At 34.4% G+C, this 17,664-nt stretch overlaps 1 protein-coding gene and 1 non-coding gene across 2 annotated transcripts; both read right to left on the reverse strand.

Moving 5' to 3' along the window:
- Positions 1-1,992: 1,992 nt before the first annotated feature.
- LOC148879014 (phospholipase A1-Igamma1, chloroplastic-like) lies at positions 1,993-7,176 on the reverse strand. Its single transcript, XM_088966007.1, is given in 3 exon segments — positions 1,993-2,450; positions 5,778-5,906; positions 5,908-7,176. Coding segments are annotated over 3 exon segments (1,575 nt in total). The 5' UTR covers positions 7,110-7,176; the 3' UTR covers positions 1,993-2,206.
- A 10,117-nt stretch (positions 7,177-17,293) lies between these two features.
- Positions 17,294-17,366, reverse strand: TRNAA-UGC (transfer RNA alanine (anticodon UGC)). Its single transcript has one exon. It is a non-coding gene; the product is annotated as a tRNA-Ala (tRNA).
- Between the last annotated feature and the right edge of the window lie 298 nt (positions 17,367-17,664).

The raw sequence follows: 17,664 nt of genomic DNA on the forward strand, positions 1-17,664 counted from the left end.
TTTAAGATTATTTTTGGCTTTTGCACAAGTAACTTAGGCCTTAGGCCACGTTTGATAATGCTGAATTTGCCTCTTAACTCTGAAAAACTTACTTTTCAGAGGTAATAGGCGTTTGGAGTCATTTCTTAAAAGTTGTCTGAATGCCACTTTCAGATCTTAAACTTTAACACCCAGGCTAGGCACTGAACGCGGTCAGATGCGTTTCATACCTGGCCGTAAGTCTAAAATATCCTTTATAATTTTAATAATGATAAATCATATCCTTCATATTTCATTGCCATCGAACGAGAAGGGAGATGGCGATTGAGAGAACTTGAAGAAACCTGCATGGAAATCTCTCAAATCCCATTCTTCCCTCTCTCTCTCTCTCTCTAAGAACTCAAAGAAAGGGTTTCGGTAGCTTCGATCTCCACCTCTATTCAAATTTCTCTGATGCAAGTTTCTCTGAGAACTCGAAGAAAGGGTTCCGGCCCTTCACGATCATTTCTATTATGTTTCTCTGGTACAGAGAAAAAATCGTCGATCTCCACCTCTATTGGCATGTCCTTTGTTGTCTATCTTTGGCGGAAATTCGACTCTAATGGCTTTGAGTTCTTCACCCCATTTGGCTTTGAGTTCGCTTCAAGTTCTGATGCAAGAGGCTTCACTGTGAAATCCCACCACCGCCGCTGCAACTGTCAACAGCGGCGGTTAATACCCCCCCTCCCTCTCTCTCTCTCTCCCTCCCTCTCCATCTCTTCAGTCCCGACCACTTTCTCCGCCCCATTTGGCTTTATCGTCGTAGATCTCTATTGCAAGAGGAGTTGTGAAATCCTGCCACCAAAAAATCTTTCCAAAAAACTTGCCAAACACCTCTCAATATATATATATATATATATACGAAGGCATGTATTTTTACATTTACCAATATCTTTAAAAGGATTTATTTAGTAAATCCTTTTGAAGTCAACGCGTAGCTTATTGCCTTATCATTTTAGAGCCCGTTTGGGAGGGTTTCGGTATTGGTTGAGCTGTTTTGGAGAAGGTGCTAATCATGACTTCACCAGAAAGGTGATTTCATGACTCATGTAAGAATATGCTCAGCTTTCAGGTTTTTTCCTCAAATATGACTTCGTGATTTTTCGTGTGGGGCCTACATTGCAATGCGAGAAGCCGTGTGTTGCGAAAGCCCTCCCTTACTTGGTTTATATATTATCGAAGAGGTTGTTAACCCTTTATAAATAGCTGAAGCTGTAAGTTAGATTGATAATTAATATGCCCCCAGATATTTTGTTCATATAATATTTTATCTATTTAAAGGCATAACTATCAGTCATTCAATTTGACAATTTCAGCTGTTACAAACAACCCTTGAACTGAAATATGGCTTAGACGATTGAGTTCTCAGTCCATCCAATTAAGGTTATAGTTCTCTGCCTTTGATTGCTGACAAATGGTTTTATTCTTCTCGACACTGATGTGGGTCGATCTTAATGTCAAAAATCAGTAAAATGGGTAAAGTAAAGAAGGAATTCAGATTAGAATAAATAACCTTCAACTTCAGTAGATAATGATGATGACTCCAATTTTGACTATCTACTCACATGTATGCTTAGCCCAGATTCAGTAGATAATGATGATGACGGTTTAGCCCAGATTCAAAATTTGTAGGTCTAAATTACAATCGAAGTAGGTGTCAGTTGGGAATTAAATGTTAATTTACATTAGACATTGATGTATAGAGTGGAGGTATTTAATATTTTGAATGTTTATAGGTATATATTAAAATTTAGAAATCTGCTTTGTACTTTTCCCTAGAAAAAAAGGTTTTGTAGGAGCCCATGCATATAATATATGACACTTGATAGCATAGTATTGCAGCTTGAATTTTGCATCAACAATTAAGAGACGAAGTAACTTTACAACAGCTTTCATATACAGATCTTATACATCCTTCTAATTCGATCAACCCAATTTATACATAATTTATTTAATTAATTAGCTCCACAGAATCACAACGTTGATGACATGAATATGAAAAAAAAACCTTGAAGGAAAGATATTTATATATATATATATATATTTATTAATATAAGTATGCATATTATGTGCGTTGATTCATATACGATATATAGTATTTGGATTTAACTTTTATAAATTGTAAAGAAGTGAAGTCAAGTATCCGGTTTATATATAGCATATATAATCTATATTCGTTAAAAGAAATCTATTTACCAAAAGTTAGACCCAACTGTCGGAGGTGAAGGTGAATGTCTGGAGGATGTTCTTCAAGTTTTGGCCTTTCCGGCTGTACCCACCGTCCTTCCTGGTTTCTCACCATTCCTTTGTTCTCGTCTTGCCTCCAGTAAGGTGGCACCAGGAAGTGATCTTTCAAGAAATCAGAGGCCTTGTTCACCAGTGCAGGATCCCTTCTGCTTGAAAGCACAAATCTTTGGCCCTTCCCATGGTACCTGTATTTCAGTTTAAAACCAAATATTATTATTAGGATATTGTGTAGTTACCTACCAGAGATTCTGGTGCTTTATTGAGTACCAGTGAGTTGACTCTATCAACTCATTTATATTCATTATTTATAAACGAAGAATTCCTTAATTAATTAGGTATAGGGCCTGATACATATGAAAGAGGCCCTAAAATTGCCATTAAGTGCAGTTGCTACAGATTCATTTTCATGGGTATGATGGATACGTGGAGTCCGATCCGGATCTTGGCCGCAAATCAGAAACATCTATATTTATTATTTATGGGGTGATGTTTTTTAATATACGGCGGTGGTGGAGTGTGGTAGTGAGGTCGATGTGAGGAGCGTTTTATAAGGATTACATCCAAATTTCAACAAGTGGGGCGAAGGATATGATTTGCATAAACTCAGGGTCCATTTGGTTTTTATTCAGAATTAATGGAATTGGAGTTAGAATAGAGCTGGCTTAGACAGGAATGGTCTATTCTCAAAGTCTAGTTGGCTTAGACAGGAAAATAGAATTGGAATAAGCTGGAACAGGATGTCATCATGGTTTAAAAAACGGCCCAAAACTGGAACCATTCTGATCATTGATTTCTGGGTTGACAATGTAGTCATCCAATTTGAACGAATGGCTCATTCCAACTTAAAAATAAAAAATGATAAAAAGTCATTGAATGGATGAATGGTTCAACTACCTAACTAAATTAACAGGTCGTTGACTAAATGGTTCGATCATCCGAGTCAACAGTCATTCGAAAACATTGGATGCCATTTCGAAAGGACAGCAGGAAATAACCATTTCCTCACATTAGAAAGTTTAACAAAAATGAGAATGAGATTTAAATTCTGCCCAACTAAACAGTTGGTCCGATTCCAAATCACTAAACAGGCCCTTATAGTTGGTTTTTATATTTTGGGTTCAGTAGTCTGCAACCCATTGCAGAATTCTGAATGATAGTCCCCCTTAGTTTACTATTAGTCTCTTGTAAATCACATCCTGCCCATGAATTTGGCATCAATTCAGGTCAGGATGCACCCCCTGTATGGTGGGGCTACAAAATTCTGATCTGAATTGATTAGTCATTCTCCTTTTTATTTTTTAGAGAAGTACGGATAGACCCAACGCAGATTTCTGATTTCCACTGCAGAGGTATAAATATTTAAAAGGTCAAAACCCCACATTCTATGCACTAGCCTATAAATTCTGACCTTTTATTTTTGGTTTTGAGTGAAGACTGATCACATCAACTACCAACTTTTCAAATAATTGAAACAAACAATTATTATCGGTGTATTTGTATTATTATGTACATCCAAGCATTAGGATATTTTAAATTTTGTTTGTCCCAACTCTTAATTAATTCATTAGGCTGTGTTTGGAAACTATGCAAATGGAGTGTAAATTCCGGTTCAGGGTAAATTTACATTATGGTTCACTTTTGCATGTGTTTGGCAATATTACATTTATGCATTGACAAATGACAGACCAATGCATATTTACATTGATAATAAGATGTGAAAGTACATCAATAAAAAAGAAGTAAATTTGCATTCAAGTGGGCTTTTGATAAAAAAAAATATTTTATTAAAATTCATGTTTGCATCCATTAAATCTAAATTTTGGTAAGATGGTAAATTTGTTAGTGCAAAACTAACACAACTTTACAATTTATATGAACCATTTTATACTACAAATTTGCATTCGCACTTATTTGCACCGTTTCCAAATGCAACCTTAGGCTCATCTTGGAATGAGTACAAATACAAACATAAATATATAGTGTAAAACTTTGTATCTTGTATTATTTTGTATGTATATATATATATATATATATATATATATATATATATATCTGTATTTTTAATGAGCCTAAAAATTAGTTTGGGAAGAGTATAAATATAAATATAAATATATATAGGGCAAATATAAATTGAGCCTAATTAAGCTTAGTTTGAAAAGAGTTCAAATACAATGTGAACAATACAAATAAATACAAAATACAAGGTTTTGCATTCTACATCTTTATATTTATACTCTTTCTAAACTAAAGAGAGTATATATATATATATATATATATATATATATATATATATATATATATATATATAATACAAGGTTTTGCATTCTATATATTTATATTTGTACTCCTTCCAAAGCTCAATTTGAAAAAAATACAAATACAAATATGTATAATGCAAATATATACAAAATAATACAAAACACAGTTTTATATTTTACATATTTGTATTTGTGTTCCTTTCAAACTGAGCCTAAAGCTGCATTTGGAAATAATGCACCAAACTGACTTTTAGTTGTAATGGATGCAAACATGTAAATCTGCATTAGTCTGACATTTGTAAATGTAATATTGCCAAACACAGGCAAAAGTGAATCAAAGTGCAATTTACCCTAAATTGGGATTTACACTCCATTTGCATCATTTCCAAATGCACCTAAGGTTCAATTTAAAAAGAATGCAAATGCAAATATATACAGAACAAACACAAGTGAGGGTAAGGATTAGCTTGAGAAGAATATAAAACAGCGCAAAATATAAGGTGTTTTGCATTGTACATTTGTACTCTTTCCAAACTAAGCCCACTTTGCTAATTTGGGAAGAATAGAAATACAAACATATACAATGTAAATACAAGCACTGAACATATTTGCATTTACACCCTTCCCAAATTGGGAAAAATATAATACAAATATATACTCTAATTAAATCATATTTATAAGTATTGTATATATACTCTTTCCACATTGAGCCTAATTTTTATATCAGAAAAAAATTAAAAAATTCATGAAAAATCCTGATTGATCAAGGTTCTATCTCATCTGAGTTGAAATCAGCCCCCCCCCCCCAAGATAATTTTCCACAACGTTCTCATAGCACATCCCTATCATGTGTTGAAAACATCTTCCAATAACACTTCATCATTTCTAATACTATCATGTGGGGCTGAGTTGAGCTCATCTCACCCAGTTCTTTCCGTAAGGGTTGGTCGTGTGTGATATAAAGGATAGGTCTATCCAATCTTTTCTGGTAAGAGGATGGACTAGTGATCTTCATTACGTCGTGTTAAATCATTGATACACCGCAGCTGCAACTATGGGCGTACTATTTCCGAAAACACATTTCCTGCGATTATTATGAAGGGCCCCACGGTTACACGTCACCGTCAATCTCATCATGATGATGATGTTTCGATGACGTCAATGATCCTTTCTTATATCGGAAACTGTATCGAAATACCAAAAATAACCTTGAGAAAAAAGAGGAAAGAAAATAGGAATTAGGAAACTACTCACCCGTCAATCAAATGCAGGAGAGCATACAGGTTGTGAAAGAAGCCTGGATCGCTGGTGTCGTTCAGGAAGGGAGATTTCTTGTAATCTAGACACAGCTCCACTCCCACGTGCGAGTAATTCCACGGCAGCCACTAGCATCTTCTGTACCATCTCCGGCACGTGCTCATTGAATACTATCCCCGGAACCTTGGGCACCGAGTCATGAACGTTGAACACCCTCAGCACCTTCACCCCTAATCCCTCCAGCCGCTCCTTGAACCTCACGTTCCCAACCCTTGGACCCGAGAACGAGAACACGGTTACGGGTATGGTCCGACCGTCTGCCGTCACGTTCAGACCCGTCTCCTCAATGTCATACGCACTCAGAATGGCAAGGGCACTGCCCAGGCTGTGACCCGTGACGGTTATGCTCAGCTCCTCATTCAGGTACTGCTGTATGGATCGCTTGGTTTCGGTTAAGACTTGCTCCCTGGCAGAGAACTTGCAGAAACGGCACTTGTCGTCCTTGTCAGTGTAGAGATCGAGGAATCCGGATTCGACCTTCGCATTCGGATCAGGGCACGGTATCTTATCAGCGGAGACCGGTCTAAGGAAGTCCATCAAGTCTGCGACCCACTCGAGTCGTGTCACTGTGCCCCGCCAAGCGACGGCAATGTCACGGCGGCCTAGGCGGGCCGAAGTGTCGTCGTTGGACACAGCGACGTAGCCCATCCAATTGGCGTTCCGGCTCCAGACCTTGGGCCACCTAGATTTCTTGAAGAAGTTGGGGAGGTTGATGTTGGCGGTGGAATAGAGGTAGCGGGACACGTCGTAGCCCAGGCTGGTCAAGCCCAGACAGTCGAAGAATTTGCAACGTGTGAAGCGGCAGGTGCCACAGTACTTGGAGAAGGAATCGAAATCGAAGGCGTCGTAGCAAGCTTGTGCCATATCGCCGTAGCGTATTAGCTCCGAGCGGAGGAGAGGATCCATGGGGTCGAGCATGCCAGCCCAGTCATCTTGGCCCTGGATCTCGCGCCAGCAATCTGCTATGCGCCTCTTGGGTTGTTTGGCCGTTGTATCACTATCATCAGCATCATCTTCTTCTTCTTCTTGCACATTTTCTCCTTCGAGCTCGGTGAGGATCGATGACATGGAGTCTTGGTTCGATTTAGACAGCACCCCAGCTATCACCATCTTTCTTGTAGCGAGCTCCCCAGCCGGATCAAGGCCTAGAAATCGTGATTTATTGCCGGAGATCGGTGCAAGGGCGGCTGTTCTTGACGGAAACATACGGCAACTGTACCCATTGAAGGTCAAAAGACTAAAAACCAAGTTGGAAAGTGGAAGGGCCATGGAGTTTTCTGGTTGGATAAAGATAAACTAATTGATTGGATTCAAATAGAAGTAAGTAGCCAGAAGGGTGGGATGTTAGGTGGGTGCTGAGAGCAAAAGAAGTTGATATTAATTAAATATTTTAGTGGGTGGTTATGGTGCGTGATCCGGTGCTCCGTCGAGGACAGTTCCGAGACCTGGGGTGATATTAATTAAATAAAGATAAACTAATTGATTGGATTCAAAAGAGTTCTGAGAGTTAAATCCTGCATACCTTTTCTATAGTTGATGGGATGCCTTTATATAGGCGTAGCTAATTGAGCTTCATGCAGCACATACCTTCTCTTTAACGATGTGGCTTATCGGTCCAACTCACTCGGAGGTGGTTTCATGCTCAAAGACAGTTTTAGTTAAAGTGACAGATCTTATCTAGTTACCTTCGAAGCGGGCAGTGCAGGAGTCAATCTCATCAATGAAGCGATGTGACACCGAAGGATTCAGAGATGATAAGTCGAATGAAGGGGAAGTTGGTCACTACATCATGTAAGTCATCAACTAGGCCTCAATCAAGTCAATGGGACCTCGGCAAGAGGTCATCCTTCGTGCCAAGTTCTTTGGCTCGGTCCTGAGATTGCCAACCTATTCCAAGATGCCTACAGGTCGGCCCTGATGAGGTGGCATCGAAACACTATACAAAGTGTATCCAAGGTGGACTCCATTTTGGTAGAGGCAACTTATTACCTACATTTCACCTAAATATTAAGCAACGATTCAGAAGTACTACATGACTTGATGTCACTAGAGGGAGATCACATCTCTGTCCCACAACGCCCCACAACACATCCTCGTCATGTATTGGGAACCTCTCTCGATGAGTTTTAGTAGAGAGTGGCATTTTTGTAATTTCTAAGAAAAAAGGTAAAAAATACTGTTAGATTCCATTTCCCTCATCCTCAGGCCTTCTTACGTACACATTTCAGCTTAATATATTTATATAGATATAAGATTATTCTTCAGCTTAAAGAAATAAGAATAAACAACGATATATAATAATGTTTTTCCGCAATCATCCAAGTTAACCACACTAGTTGATCCTTCACCTAGTTAGAATTCCGAGCATGTTTTCACCACTGAATCATAGGTTACATAATAATAAAAATAATTTTAATTTATCACACTTACTTTTCGAATGATGCATCTGCTTGTTTATAACATTGTTACTTTACACGTGATATTTGCATTTTATCTATTCTTTATATTCTATTATGATGTCATAAATTGATCTATTTGACTTGAACAATTGAACCACTCACCTATCACCCAAATAGTAAAATGGTCCCAATTCCATATTGGTCTAAAAATATTACTACCAAGAGACTCGTGCTATTAGGGTTGTTCATAACAAGACCCAAATCGACCAAACCAACCCGAACCGGCTTAGATATTATATATATATATATATATATATATATATATATATATATATATATATATATATATATATATATTATATTTTAGTTTTACTATATATATTTCAGGTATATTATATATATATATAAGATATATTTCAGTTTTACTATATATATTTCAGTTTTAATATATATTTCAGATATATATTTGTGGAAATATATATATTTCAGCTTTATTTCAAAAATATACATATTATATATAAAATATTAGTTTTAATCCATCAAATCATTTTTAATTTTCACGCATCCAGCCTTTGCTTTGTTAGACTTGAATCCTTTACCATTCACACCGAGAGAATCATTCACAAAATCGACCCAAATCGATTCAAACCGACTAGGTCGGTTTTACTTAGTACTGGGTCGGTTTCGGTTTCATTTCTAGGTAAACCGACCAAGTCGGGTTGGTTTGGAAAAACACCAATAAACCGATCCAACCCAACCTATGAATAGCGCTACGCGCTATATATGGGTTGGTATTAAAAGTCATCCATCATGTTCTATAAGGGAACCATTACATTTGATTTCCTAATAGGCTCAATTTGGAAAGAGTACAAATACAAATATGCACAGTACAAATATATAGAAAATAATATAATATACATGGTTTTATACTCTACATATTTGTATTTGTACTCCTTTCAAACTAATCCTAATTTGTTTTTATCAATACTAATGTTTAAGGTCGCATTTAACATTCTTATTTTAAGGACTTATCTCATTTTTGCAATTAAAATACCCCTATGAATACTAAATTTTTAACGGCAAAAAAAGATAAGTCCTTAAAATAAAATAAGGATTACCAAATGCTGCCTAAATATATGCTTTAACAATTATATTAAAGTAATCTGAATTTTCTGCTTTTTATTATAAACATAAAAAAAAATCAAACATGGCTACTCATAGCACAGCTAATTTAGTTTCCTTTTAAATGTAACCCTCTAAAACATGGACATATGTTAACACATGGGTCTCTTGTAATTAATCCTGAAAAGAAAACTCATTAATTAATTGTGGAGTTTTAATAACCCCATGATTGTTTTTTTTTTTAATTAAAAATGCAAAATTCTAAGGGGGTTGAGAAGCAATACAAAGAAGAGAGAGAATAAACTGGTGTGGACAAATGTGTTTTAAGTATACAGTATAGATGACATCATTAACATTACATAAAAATTAAAATAAACAATTTCTAAGATAACCATATTAGCAAAAATAATAACGTGGCATTTGTCATTTTAACGAAAACATCATTGTCCAAGTGTTTGGCAATAACGACATTACATTGGATGGTTTCACCTTTAGCATTTAGAAATGATGATGGCTTGACAAGGATCAAGTCATTGCCGATGTAAAATAAAATCTATAATATTATTAAAAATATGAAATGAGAGTGTGACGAACAAGAACGATTTTCATAGATCGTTCTTATTTAATATAAATGTGACATACTCATTTTTCTCTTCATTCAAAAGATACTAATTCCTATTAATATTCATTGAACCTTTTTCTTGAGTAGAATATCTTTATTTTTTAATTTAGTTTTTCTCTAATTGCGAGTACACAAAATGTAATTTGAATTATTAAATTTTTCCTAATCTAATTCTCTCTTATTAAGTCTTATATTTTTTGTATTAATTCCCATTTTTCATTAAATCTTATAATAATTAACCATATTATTAAAGGAAAAATAAGTGTGGCAAAGAATAATTGTTTTTGTTAATGATAGAAATAAAATATAAAATTAAAACCAACCCTAATATGGACTTAATTTCCTATTTGATGGCGAGTCAATAATTCAAAATTTTGTGTCAAATGTATCAACTTTTGATGTCATAATTAAATAACATTAAAAATTAAAAAGGTGAAAAACACTAAAGTATAAAAACCACAAAATAAATTGTAAAATACATTTGGACACATCTCTAATATCATATATTCATCATATTAAACAAAAATAAGTATGACAAATAAGAATTCTTTTTATAGACATTGAAATATAAAAAAGTATAAAAAAAATTGGAAACATATTATTTACTATCATCATCATCATCATCAAAATTGACACATTTTACATGTGCACAATAACTAGTAAAATAGAAAAGGAAAAAGAAATCCATTCATTTGGAATTGTAGGGGCTTAAAGTTGAATTTATTCCTACTAAGGAAACATGATTGGTTATGGTGGGTTTCAATAGCCCCAACTTCTAAAAGAGTTGGAAAAATATGCAAAGAGGAGAGAGAATAAGGTGGCATACTCATTTAACAATGCTAACGAAATATCATTGTCAAAACAAAAAAATGTCCGACAAGGGGGGGCATTGGTAGAGGAAGAAAAGAGAAAAAGAATCATGTTTGGCTGGAGATGCAAGGGATAAAACCCTGTACACATTGCATGCAAAGTGAGCGCTCTACCATTTGAGCTACATCCCCTTTTATTTATATTAGATAAATCGATATATGTAATTTTTTAATTTGACCTCTCTCTAATTGAAAGGGCAGAAACACAATTTGAAAAATCATTTTTCTCTTCATTCAAAAGGTATTAATTCCTATTGACATTCATTGATTCCTTTTCTTGACTAGAACATCCCTATTTTCTAATTTGGTCCCTCTCTAATTGTGAGGACACAAAAAAAGAATCATGCAAAGCGAGCACTCTACCATTTGAACTACATCCCCTTTTAATTATATTAAATACATCGATATATGTAATTTTAAGTAGGCATAATTCAAAAATAAGTGTGACAAATAAGAATGATTTTTATAGTTTATTCCTATTTAATATAAATGTGGCATACTCCTTTAATAATGCCAACGAAAATATCATTGTCAAACCGGTGGAGGAAGAAAATAGAAAAATAATCATGTTTGGATGGAAATGCGGGGGATCGAACTCTGTACCTCTCACATACAAAGTAAATGCTCTACCATTTGATCTACATCCCCTTTTATTTATATTAAATAAATTGATATATCTAACTTTTTAATTTGGCCTCTCTCTAATTGAAAGGGAAGAAACATAATTTGAACAATCATTTTTCACTTCATTTAAAATGTATTAATTTTTATTAACATTGATTAAATCCTTTTCTTGACTAGAATATCCCTACTTTCTATTTTGGTCTCTCTCTAATTGTGAGGACACAGAATGTAATTTGAACTATTACATTTCCCCTAATCCAATTACCTCTTATTAAGTCTTATATTTTTTGTATTAACTCCCATTCTTTCATTAAATCTTATAATAATTAACAATATTATTAAAGGACTTATTTTCCTATTTGATGGTGAGTCAATAATTCAACATTTTGGGTCAAATGTATCAACCTTTGATGTCATAATTAAATAATATTAAAATTTAAAATGATGAAAAACATAAAAGTATAAAAACCAGAAAATAAATTGTAAAATACATTTGGACACATATTATTTACTATCATCATCATCAAAATTGACGCATTTTACATGTGCACAATTACTAGTAAAATAGAAAAGGAAAAAAAAGTTCATTCATTTGGAATTGTAAGGGATTAGAGTTGAATTTATTCCTACTAGTGAAACTGGATTGATCATGGTGAGTTTCAATAGCCCCAACTTCTAAAAGAGTTGGAAAACTATACAAAGAGGAGAGAGAATAGAGTGACATACTCATTTAACAATTCTAAAGAAAATATCATTGTCAAAACAAAAAAAAAAAGTGTGCGACAAGGGGGGGTGGGGGCACTAGTGGGGGGAAGAAAAGAGAAAAAATAATCATGTTTGGCTCGAGATGCAAGAGATAAAACCCCGTACCTTTCGCATGCAAAGCGAGCTCCCTACCATTTGAGCTACACCCCCTTTTATTTATATTAAATAAATCGATATATGTAATTTTTAAATTTGGCCTCTCTCTAATTGAAAGGGCAGAAACATAATTTGAACAATCATTTTTCTCCATATTCAAAAGGTATTAATTCCTATTAACATTCATTGAATCCTTTTATTGACTAGAATATCCCTATTTTCTAATTTGGTACCTCTCTAATTGTGAGGAAACAAAATGTAATTTAAACTATTACATTTCTCCTAATCCAATTCCCTCTTGTTAAGTCTTATAATTTTTGTATTAACTCCCATTCTTTCATTAAATATTATAATAATTAACCATATTATTAAAGGAAAAATAAGTGTGGCAAAGAATAATAGTTTTTTTGATGATACAACATTTTGGGTCAAATGTGCCAACCTTTGATGTCATAATTAATTAATATTAAAAAGATGAAAAGCACAAAAGTATAAAAACCATAAAATAAATTGTAAAATACATTTGGACGCATCTTTAATATCATATATTCATCATATTAAACAAAAATAAATATGACAAATAAGAATGATTTTTATAGACATAAAAATATAAAAATTAAAAAAAATGGAAACAGATTATTTACCATATTCATCATCATCAAAATTGACACATTTTACATGTGCACAATTAATAGTAAAATAGAAAAGGAAAAGAAAATCCATTCGTTTAGAATTGTAGGGGATTATAGTTGAATTTATTCCTACCAAGGAAACTGGATTGGTCATGGTGAGTTTCAATAGCCCCAATTTCTAAAAGAGTTGGGAAACAATACAAAGAGGAGAGAGAATAAGGTGACATACTTATTTAACAATGCTAATGAAAATATCATTGTCAAAACAAAAAAGTGTCCAGCAAGGGGGGTGCCGGTGAAGGAAAAAAAGAGAAAAAGATTCATGTTTGGCTGGAGATGTAGGGGATCGAACCTTGTACCTCTCGCATGTAAAGCAAGCGCTTTACCATTTGAGTTACATCCCCTTTTATTTATATTAAATAAATCGATATATGTAATTTTAAGTAGGTATAATTAAAAAATAAGTGTGACGAACAAGAATGATTTTTATAGATCATTCTTATTTAATATAAATATGACATACTCATTTAACAATGCTAACGAAAATATCATTGTCAAAACAAAAAAGAGGGGGGGGTGTCGGTGGAGGAAGAAAAGAGAAAAAGAATCATGTTTGGCTGGAGATGCAAGGGATCAAACTCTATACCTCTCGCATGGAAAGTGAGAGCTCTACCATTTGAGCTACATCCCCTTTTTTCTATATTAAATAAATTGATATATGTAATTTTTTTAATTTGACCTCTCTCTAACTGAAAAGGTAGAAACATAATTGGAAAATCATTTTTCTCGGTATTAATTCCTATTAAGATTCATTTAATCCTTTTCTTGACTAGAATATCCCTACTTTATAATTTGGTCCCCCTCTAATTGTGAGGACACAAGATGTAATTTGAACTATTACATTTCTCCTAACCCAATTCCCTCTTATTAAGTCTTATATTTTTTGTATTAACTCCCATTCTTTCATTAAATCTTATAATAATTAACCATATTATTAAAGGAAAAGTAAGTGTGGCAAAAAATAATTGTTTTTGTTGATGATACAACATTTTGGGTCAAATGTGTCTACCTTTGATGTCATAATTATATAATATTAAAAATTAAAAAGATGAAAAACACAAAAATATAAAAACCACAAAATAAATTGTAAAATACATTTGGACACATCTCTAATATCATATATTCATCATATTAAACAAAAATAAGTGTGACAAATAAGAATGATTTTTATAGACATAGAAATATAAAAAATTTTGGAAACATATTATTACTATCACCATCATCATCATCATCATCATCAAAATTGACACATTTTACATGTGCACAATTACTAGTAAAATAGAAAAGGAAAAAGAAATCCGTTTGTTTAGAATTGTAGGGGATTAGAGTTGAATTTATTCCTACTAAGGAAACTGGATTGGTCATTGTGAGTTTCAATAGCCCCAACTTCTAAAAAGTTGGAAAGCAATACAAAGAGAAGAGAGAACAAGGTGACATACTCATTTAACAATGCTAACAAAAATGTCATTGTCAAAACAAAAAAGTGTCCAGCCGGGGGGGGGGGGGGGGGGGGGGACCGATGGAGGAAGAAAAGATAAAAAGAATCATATTTGGCTAGAGGTGCAGGAGATCACACCCTGTAATTCTCGCATGCAAAGTGAACGCTCTACCATTTGAGCTACATCCCCTTTTATTTATATTAAATAAATCGGTATATTTAATTTTAAGTAGGCATAATTCAAAAATAAGTGTGACAAATAAGAATGGTTTTTACAAATTATCCTTATTTAATATAAATGGGACATACTCATTTAACAATGTGACATATTATTGTCAAAACAAAAAAGTGTTTGACAAGGGGGAGGTAGGGGTGGATTCGAGCCAAATAGTACGAGGCTCGAGCTCGGCTCGGCTTGAGCTCAATTTTGAGAAAAAATATTTTATAAAAACAAAAAATTATATATGAAAATATTTTTTGTTTGATACTTAAAAAATTAAGAATTATAATATTTTCATTATATATTATTTTCTATAATTTTATTATATATATATTCAAGCCAGCTCGTAAGGCTAGTAGGCTCAAGCTCGGCTCGTTTCATAATCGAGCCAATGAATTGGGCTCGAGCTCAAGCTCGGTTGAAACCGAGTCGAGCTCGAACAGCATGAAAAGCTTGGCTCGTCGCCACCCCTTGGGGGAGGGCATCAGACGAGGAAGAAAAGAGAAAAAAGAATCATTATTCGTTGTCAAAACAAAAAAGTGTTTGACAAGGGGGAGGTAGGGGTGGATTCGAGCCAAATAGTACGAGGCTCGAGCTCGGCTCGGCTTGAGCTCAATTTTGAGAAAAAATATTTTATAAAAACAAAAAATTATATATGAAAATATTTTTTGTTTGATACTTAAAAAATTAAGAATTATAATATTTTCATTATATATTATTTTCTATAATTTTATTATATATATATTCAAGCCAGCTCGTAAGGCTAGTAGGCTCAAGCTCGGCTCGTTTCATAATCGAGCCAATGAATTGGGCTCGAGCTCAAGCTCGGTTGAAACCGAGTCGAGCTCGAACAGCATGAAAAGCTTGGCTCGTCGCCACCCCTTGGGGGAGGGCATCAGACGAGGAAGAAAAGAGAGAAAAGAATCATTATTCGTTGGAGATGCAAGGGATTGAACCCTGTACCTCTTGCATGCAAAGCGAGCATTCTACCAACTGAGCTACATCCCCTTTGATTTATGTTAAATAAATCGATATTTATAATTTTAAGTAATCATAAACTGCTACTCACAGAAAACATTTTTTATGAATGACAAGGGTGATATTCTCAATGTGCACCTGTAATGTTCCATGGGTGGGGGATGTAGGAACAGGGTGTGGATAGCACATCTAAGCCCTTTTATAAGTGCTAAGGCATTGCCCAAGGATAGTCAGTTAGGGCAGTCAGCTCTTGGGCTCGGACGGATTGGATCAATTGTCTATCCAGCAGAGCGATCGAGTCCAATTTGATTTGGGCTTACAAAAGAACAGAAGAAGCAAAGAATTCAGATAAGAATACATGTGCAGTTTCAGTGGGTAACTTATAAAGTCTATGATAGTGTGTCCAATCTTGTCTATCAACCAACATGCTCAATGCCGGAAAAGGGTTGTGTAGGAAGTGCATATATATGACATAGGATTGCAGCTTCATTTACCTTGTTATTTAAAGGATTCAATGAGGAAGAGAGGAAGATTCCAAAGCTCCTAGCAATAGCTATGTCAAATAGATTTCTGCTCATTTGTTTCATTCATAGAGTAACTTTGTAACAAGTTTTAGATTGAAATTTCTTCCTTCAATTGCATTAGGCTTTGTATGTTCTACATTGCCAAGAATGTTGCATTCTAATTCAACTTAATTGATTATTAGATCTAGGGCCATTTGATTGACAGCCAGAAAATAAAAAAGGCATGATATGTGAAAAACCGATAACTAATCATCACTCTGTATCATGGAAGCAGTAACCAATCAAGTTGTATTTGACAAAAAATAATGATCAATGATGCAGCAGTTGAGATGATCACATGGCATCCTTCCCAATAGGGGTGTCAATGAATCAGTTTTGGATTGAACTCCATCCAAATCAAAATCAGTTTTTGGATGGATTAGATGGACCAATAAGACATTAAATTGACAAGTTCAGACTTAATGGTGCAAAGTATTTATTGGATTGGATCGGACCTGATCAATCCACAATGGACTTACATTGGATTGGGTTGGACTGAATCAATATTTGGTACATTGTTAGAAGATAACAATACAGGTGTCGATGGATCAGCTTTACATTGAATTGAACCAGTCCAAAATGGGTCAAAATATTCATCTGATTGGATTGAATCTAGTCCATCTATAATGAATTCATATTGGACTGGACTGGACCGGATTATGTCAAATCAAGTCCAATTACTCTGTCCCGAAAGGAACCTACCCTAAATTGCTGTCTTATATATCGTTGATTGATTTTGCTCATGTCCCCCTCCTATTGTCAATCCTTGGCAGATAGAAGAGCAATTTAGTATCTGAACAGTAGTACAATAGGCGCAAATGGGTCAATTTGATTCAACTTTGGGGTGTTTGTTAATTTGAACTAACCTCAAATCAAATGATGTGGCCAAATAATTCTCAGAGAGTATTTCACTGGCTTTAAAAGAAAAAAAAAAAAAAAGAATATTTCACTTAAAATCTTGACCTATTACAAAAGGGGAAAAAGAAGAAGACGATTCGTGGAATTTGCAGAATTCCAAGAGGGAGCAAGTCATTGCAATCGTAAAAGTATTTCAAAATCTCAAAATGGAGATGCAGGGGATCGAACCCTGTACCTCTCGCATGCAAAGCGAGCGCTCTACCTTTTGAGCTACATCCCCAATTAGTTTATTTTTTTGTATTATTTACTATTGTAAAGTATATTACATAAAAATTCAACCACAAAACCATGGAGATGCAGGGGATCGAACCCTGTACCTCTCGCAACGTTTCAAAAATTGACAAACCGAACCCTTTTTTATTTTTTGAACGATTCCATTTCTCTTTTTTGAGCATTTGACTAATATCTATCTTTTTATTTTTCTTGCAGGTCGTGTGATGAAAAACTAATCAACTATTAAAACCCCACTAGCTAGGATAGAAGAAGGAAGGAAGGGAAAAGGTTGCAAGGAGATGGAA

This window comes from Nelumbo lutea, chromosome 1 (assembly GCF_056320005.1).
Source record: "Nelumbo lutea isolate HS-2025 chromosome 1, American lotus-T2T, whole genome shotgun sequence".
NCBI lineage: Eukaryota > Viridiplantae > Streptophyta > Magnoliopsida > Proteales > Nelumbonaceae > Nelumbo > Nelumbo lutea.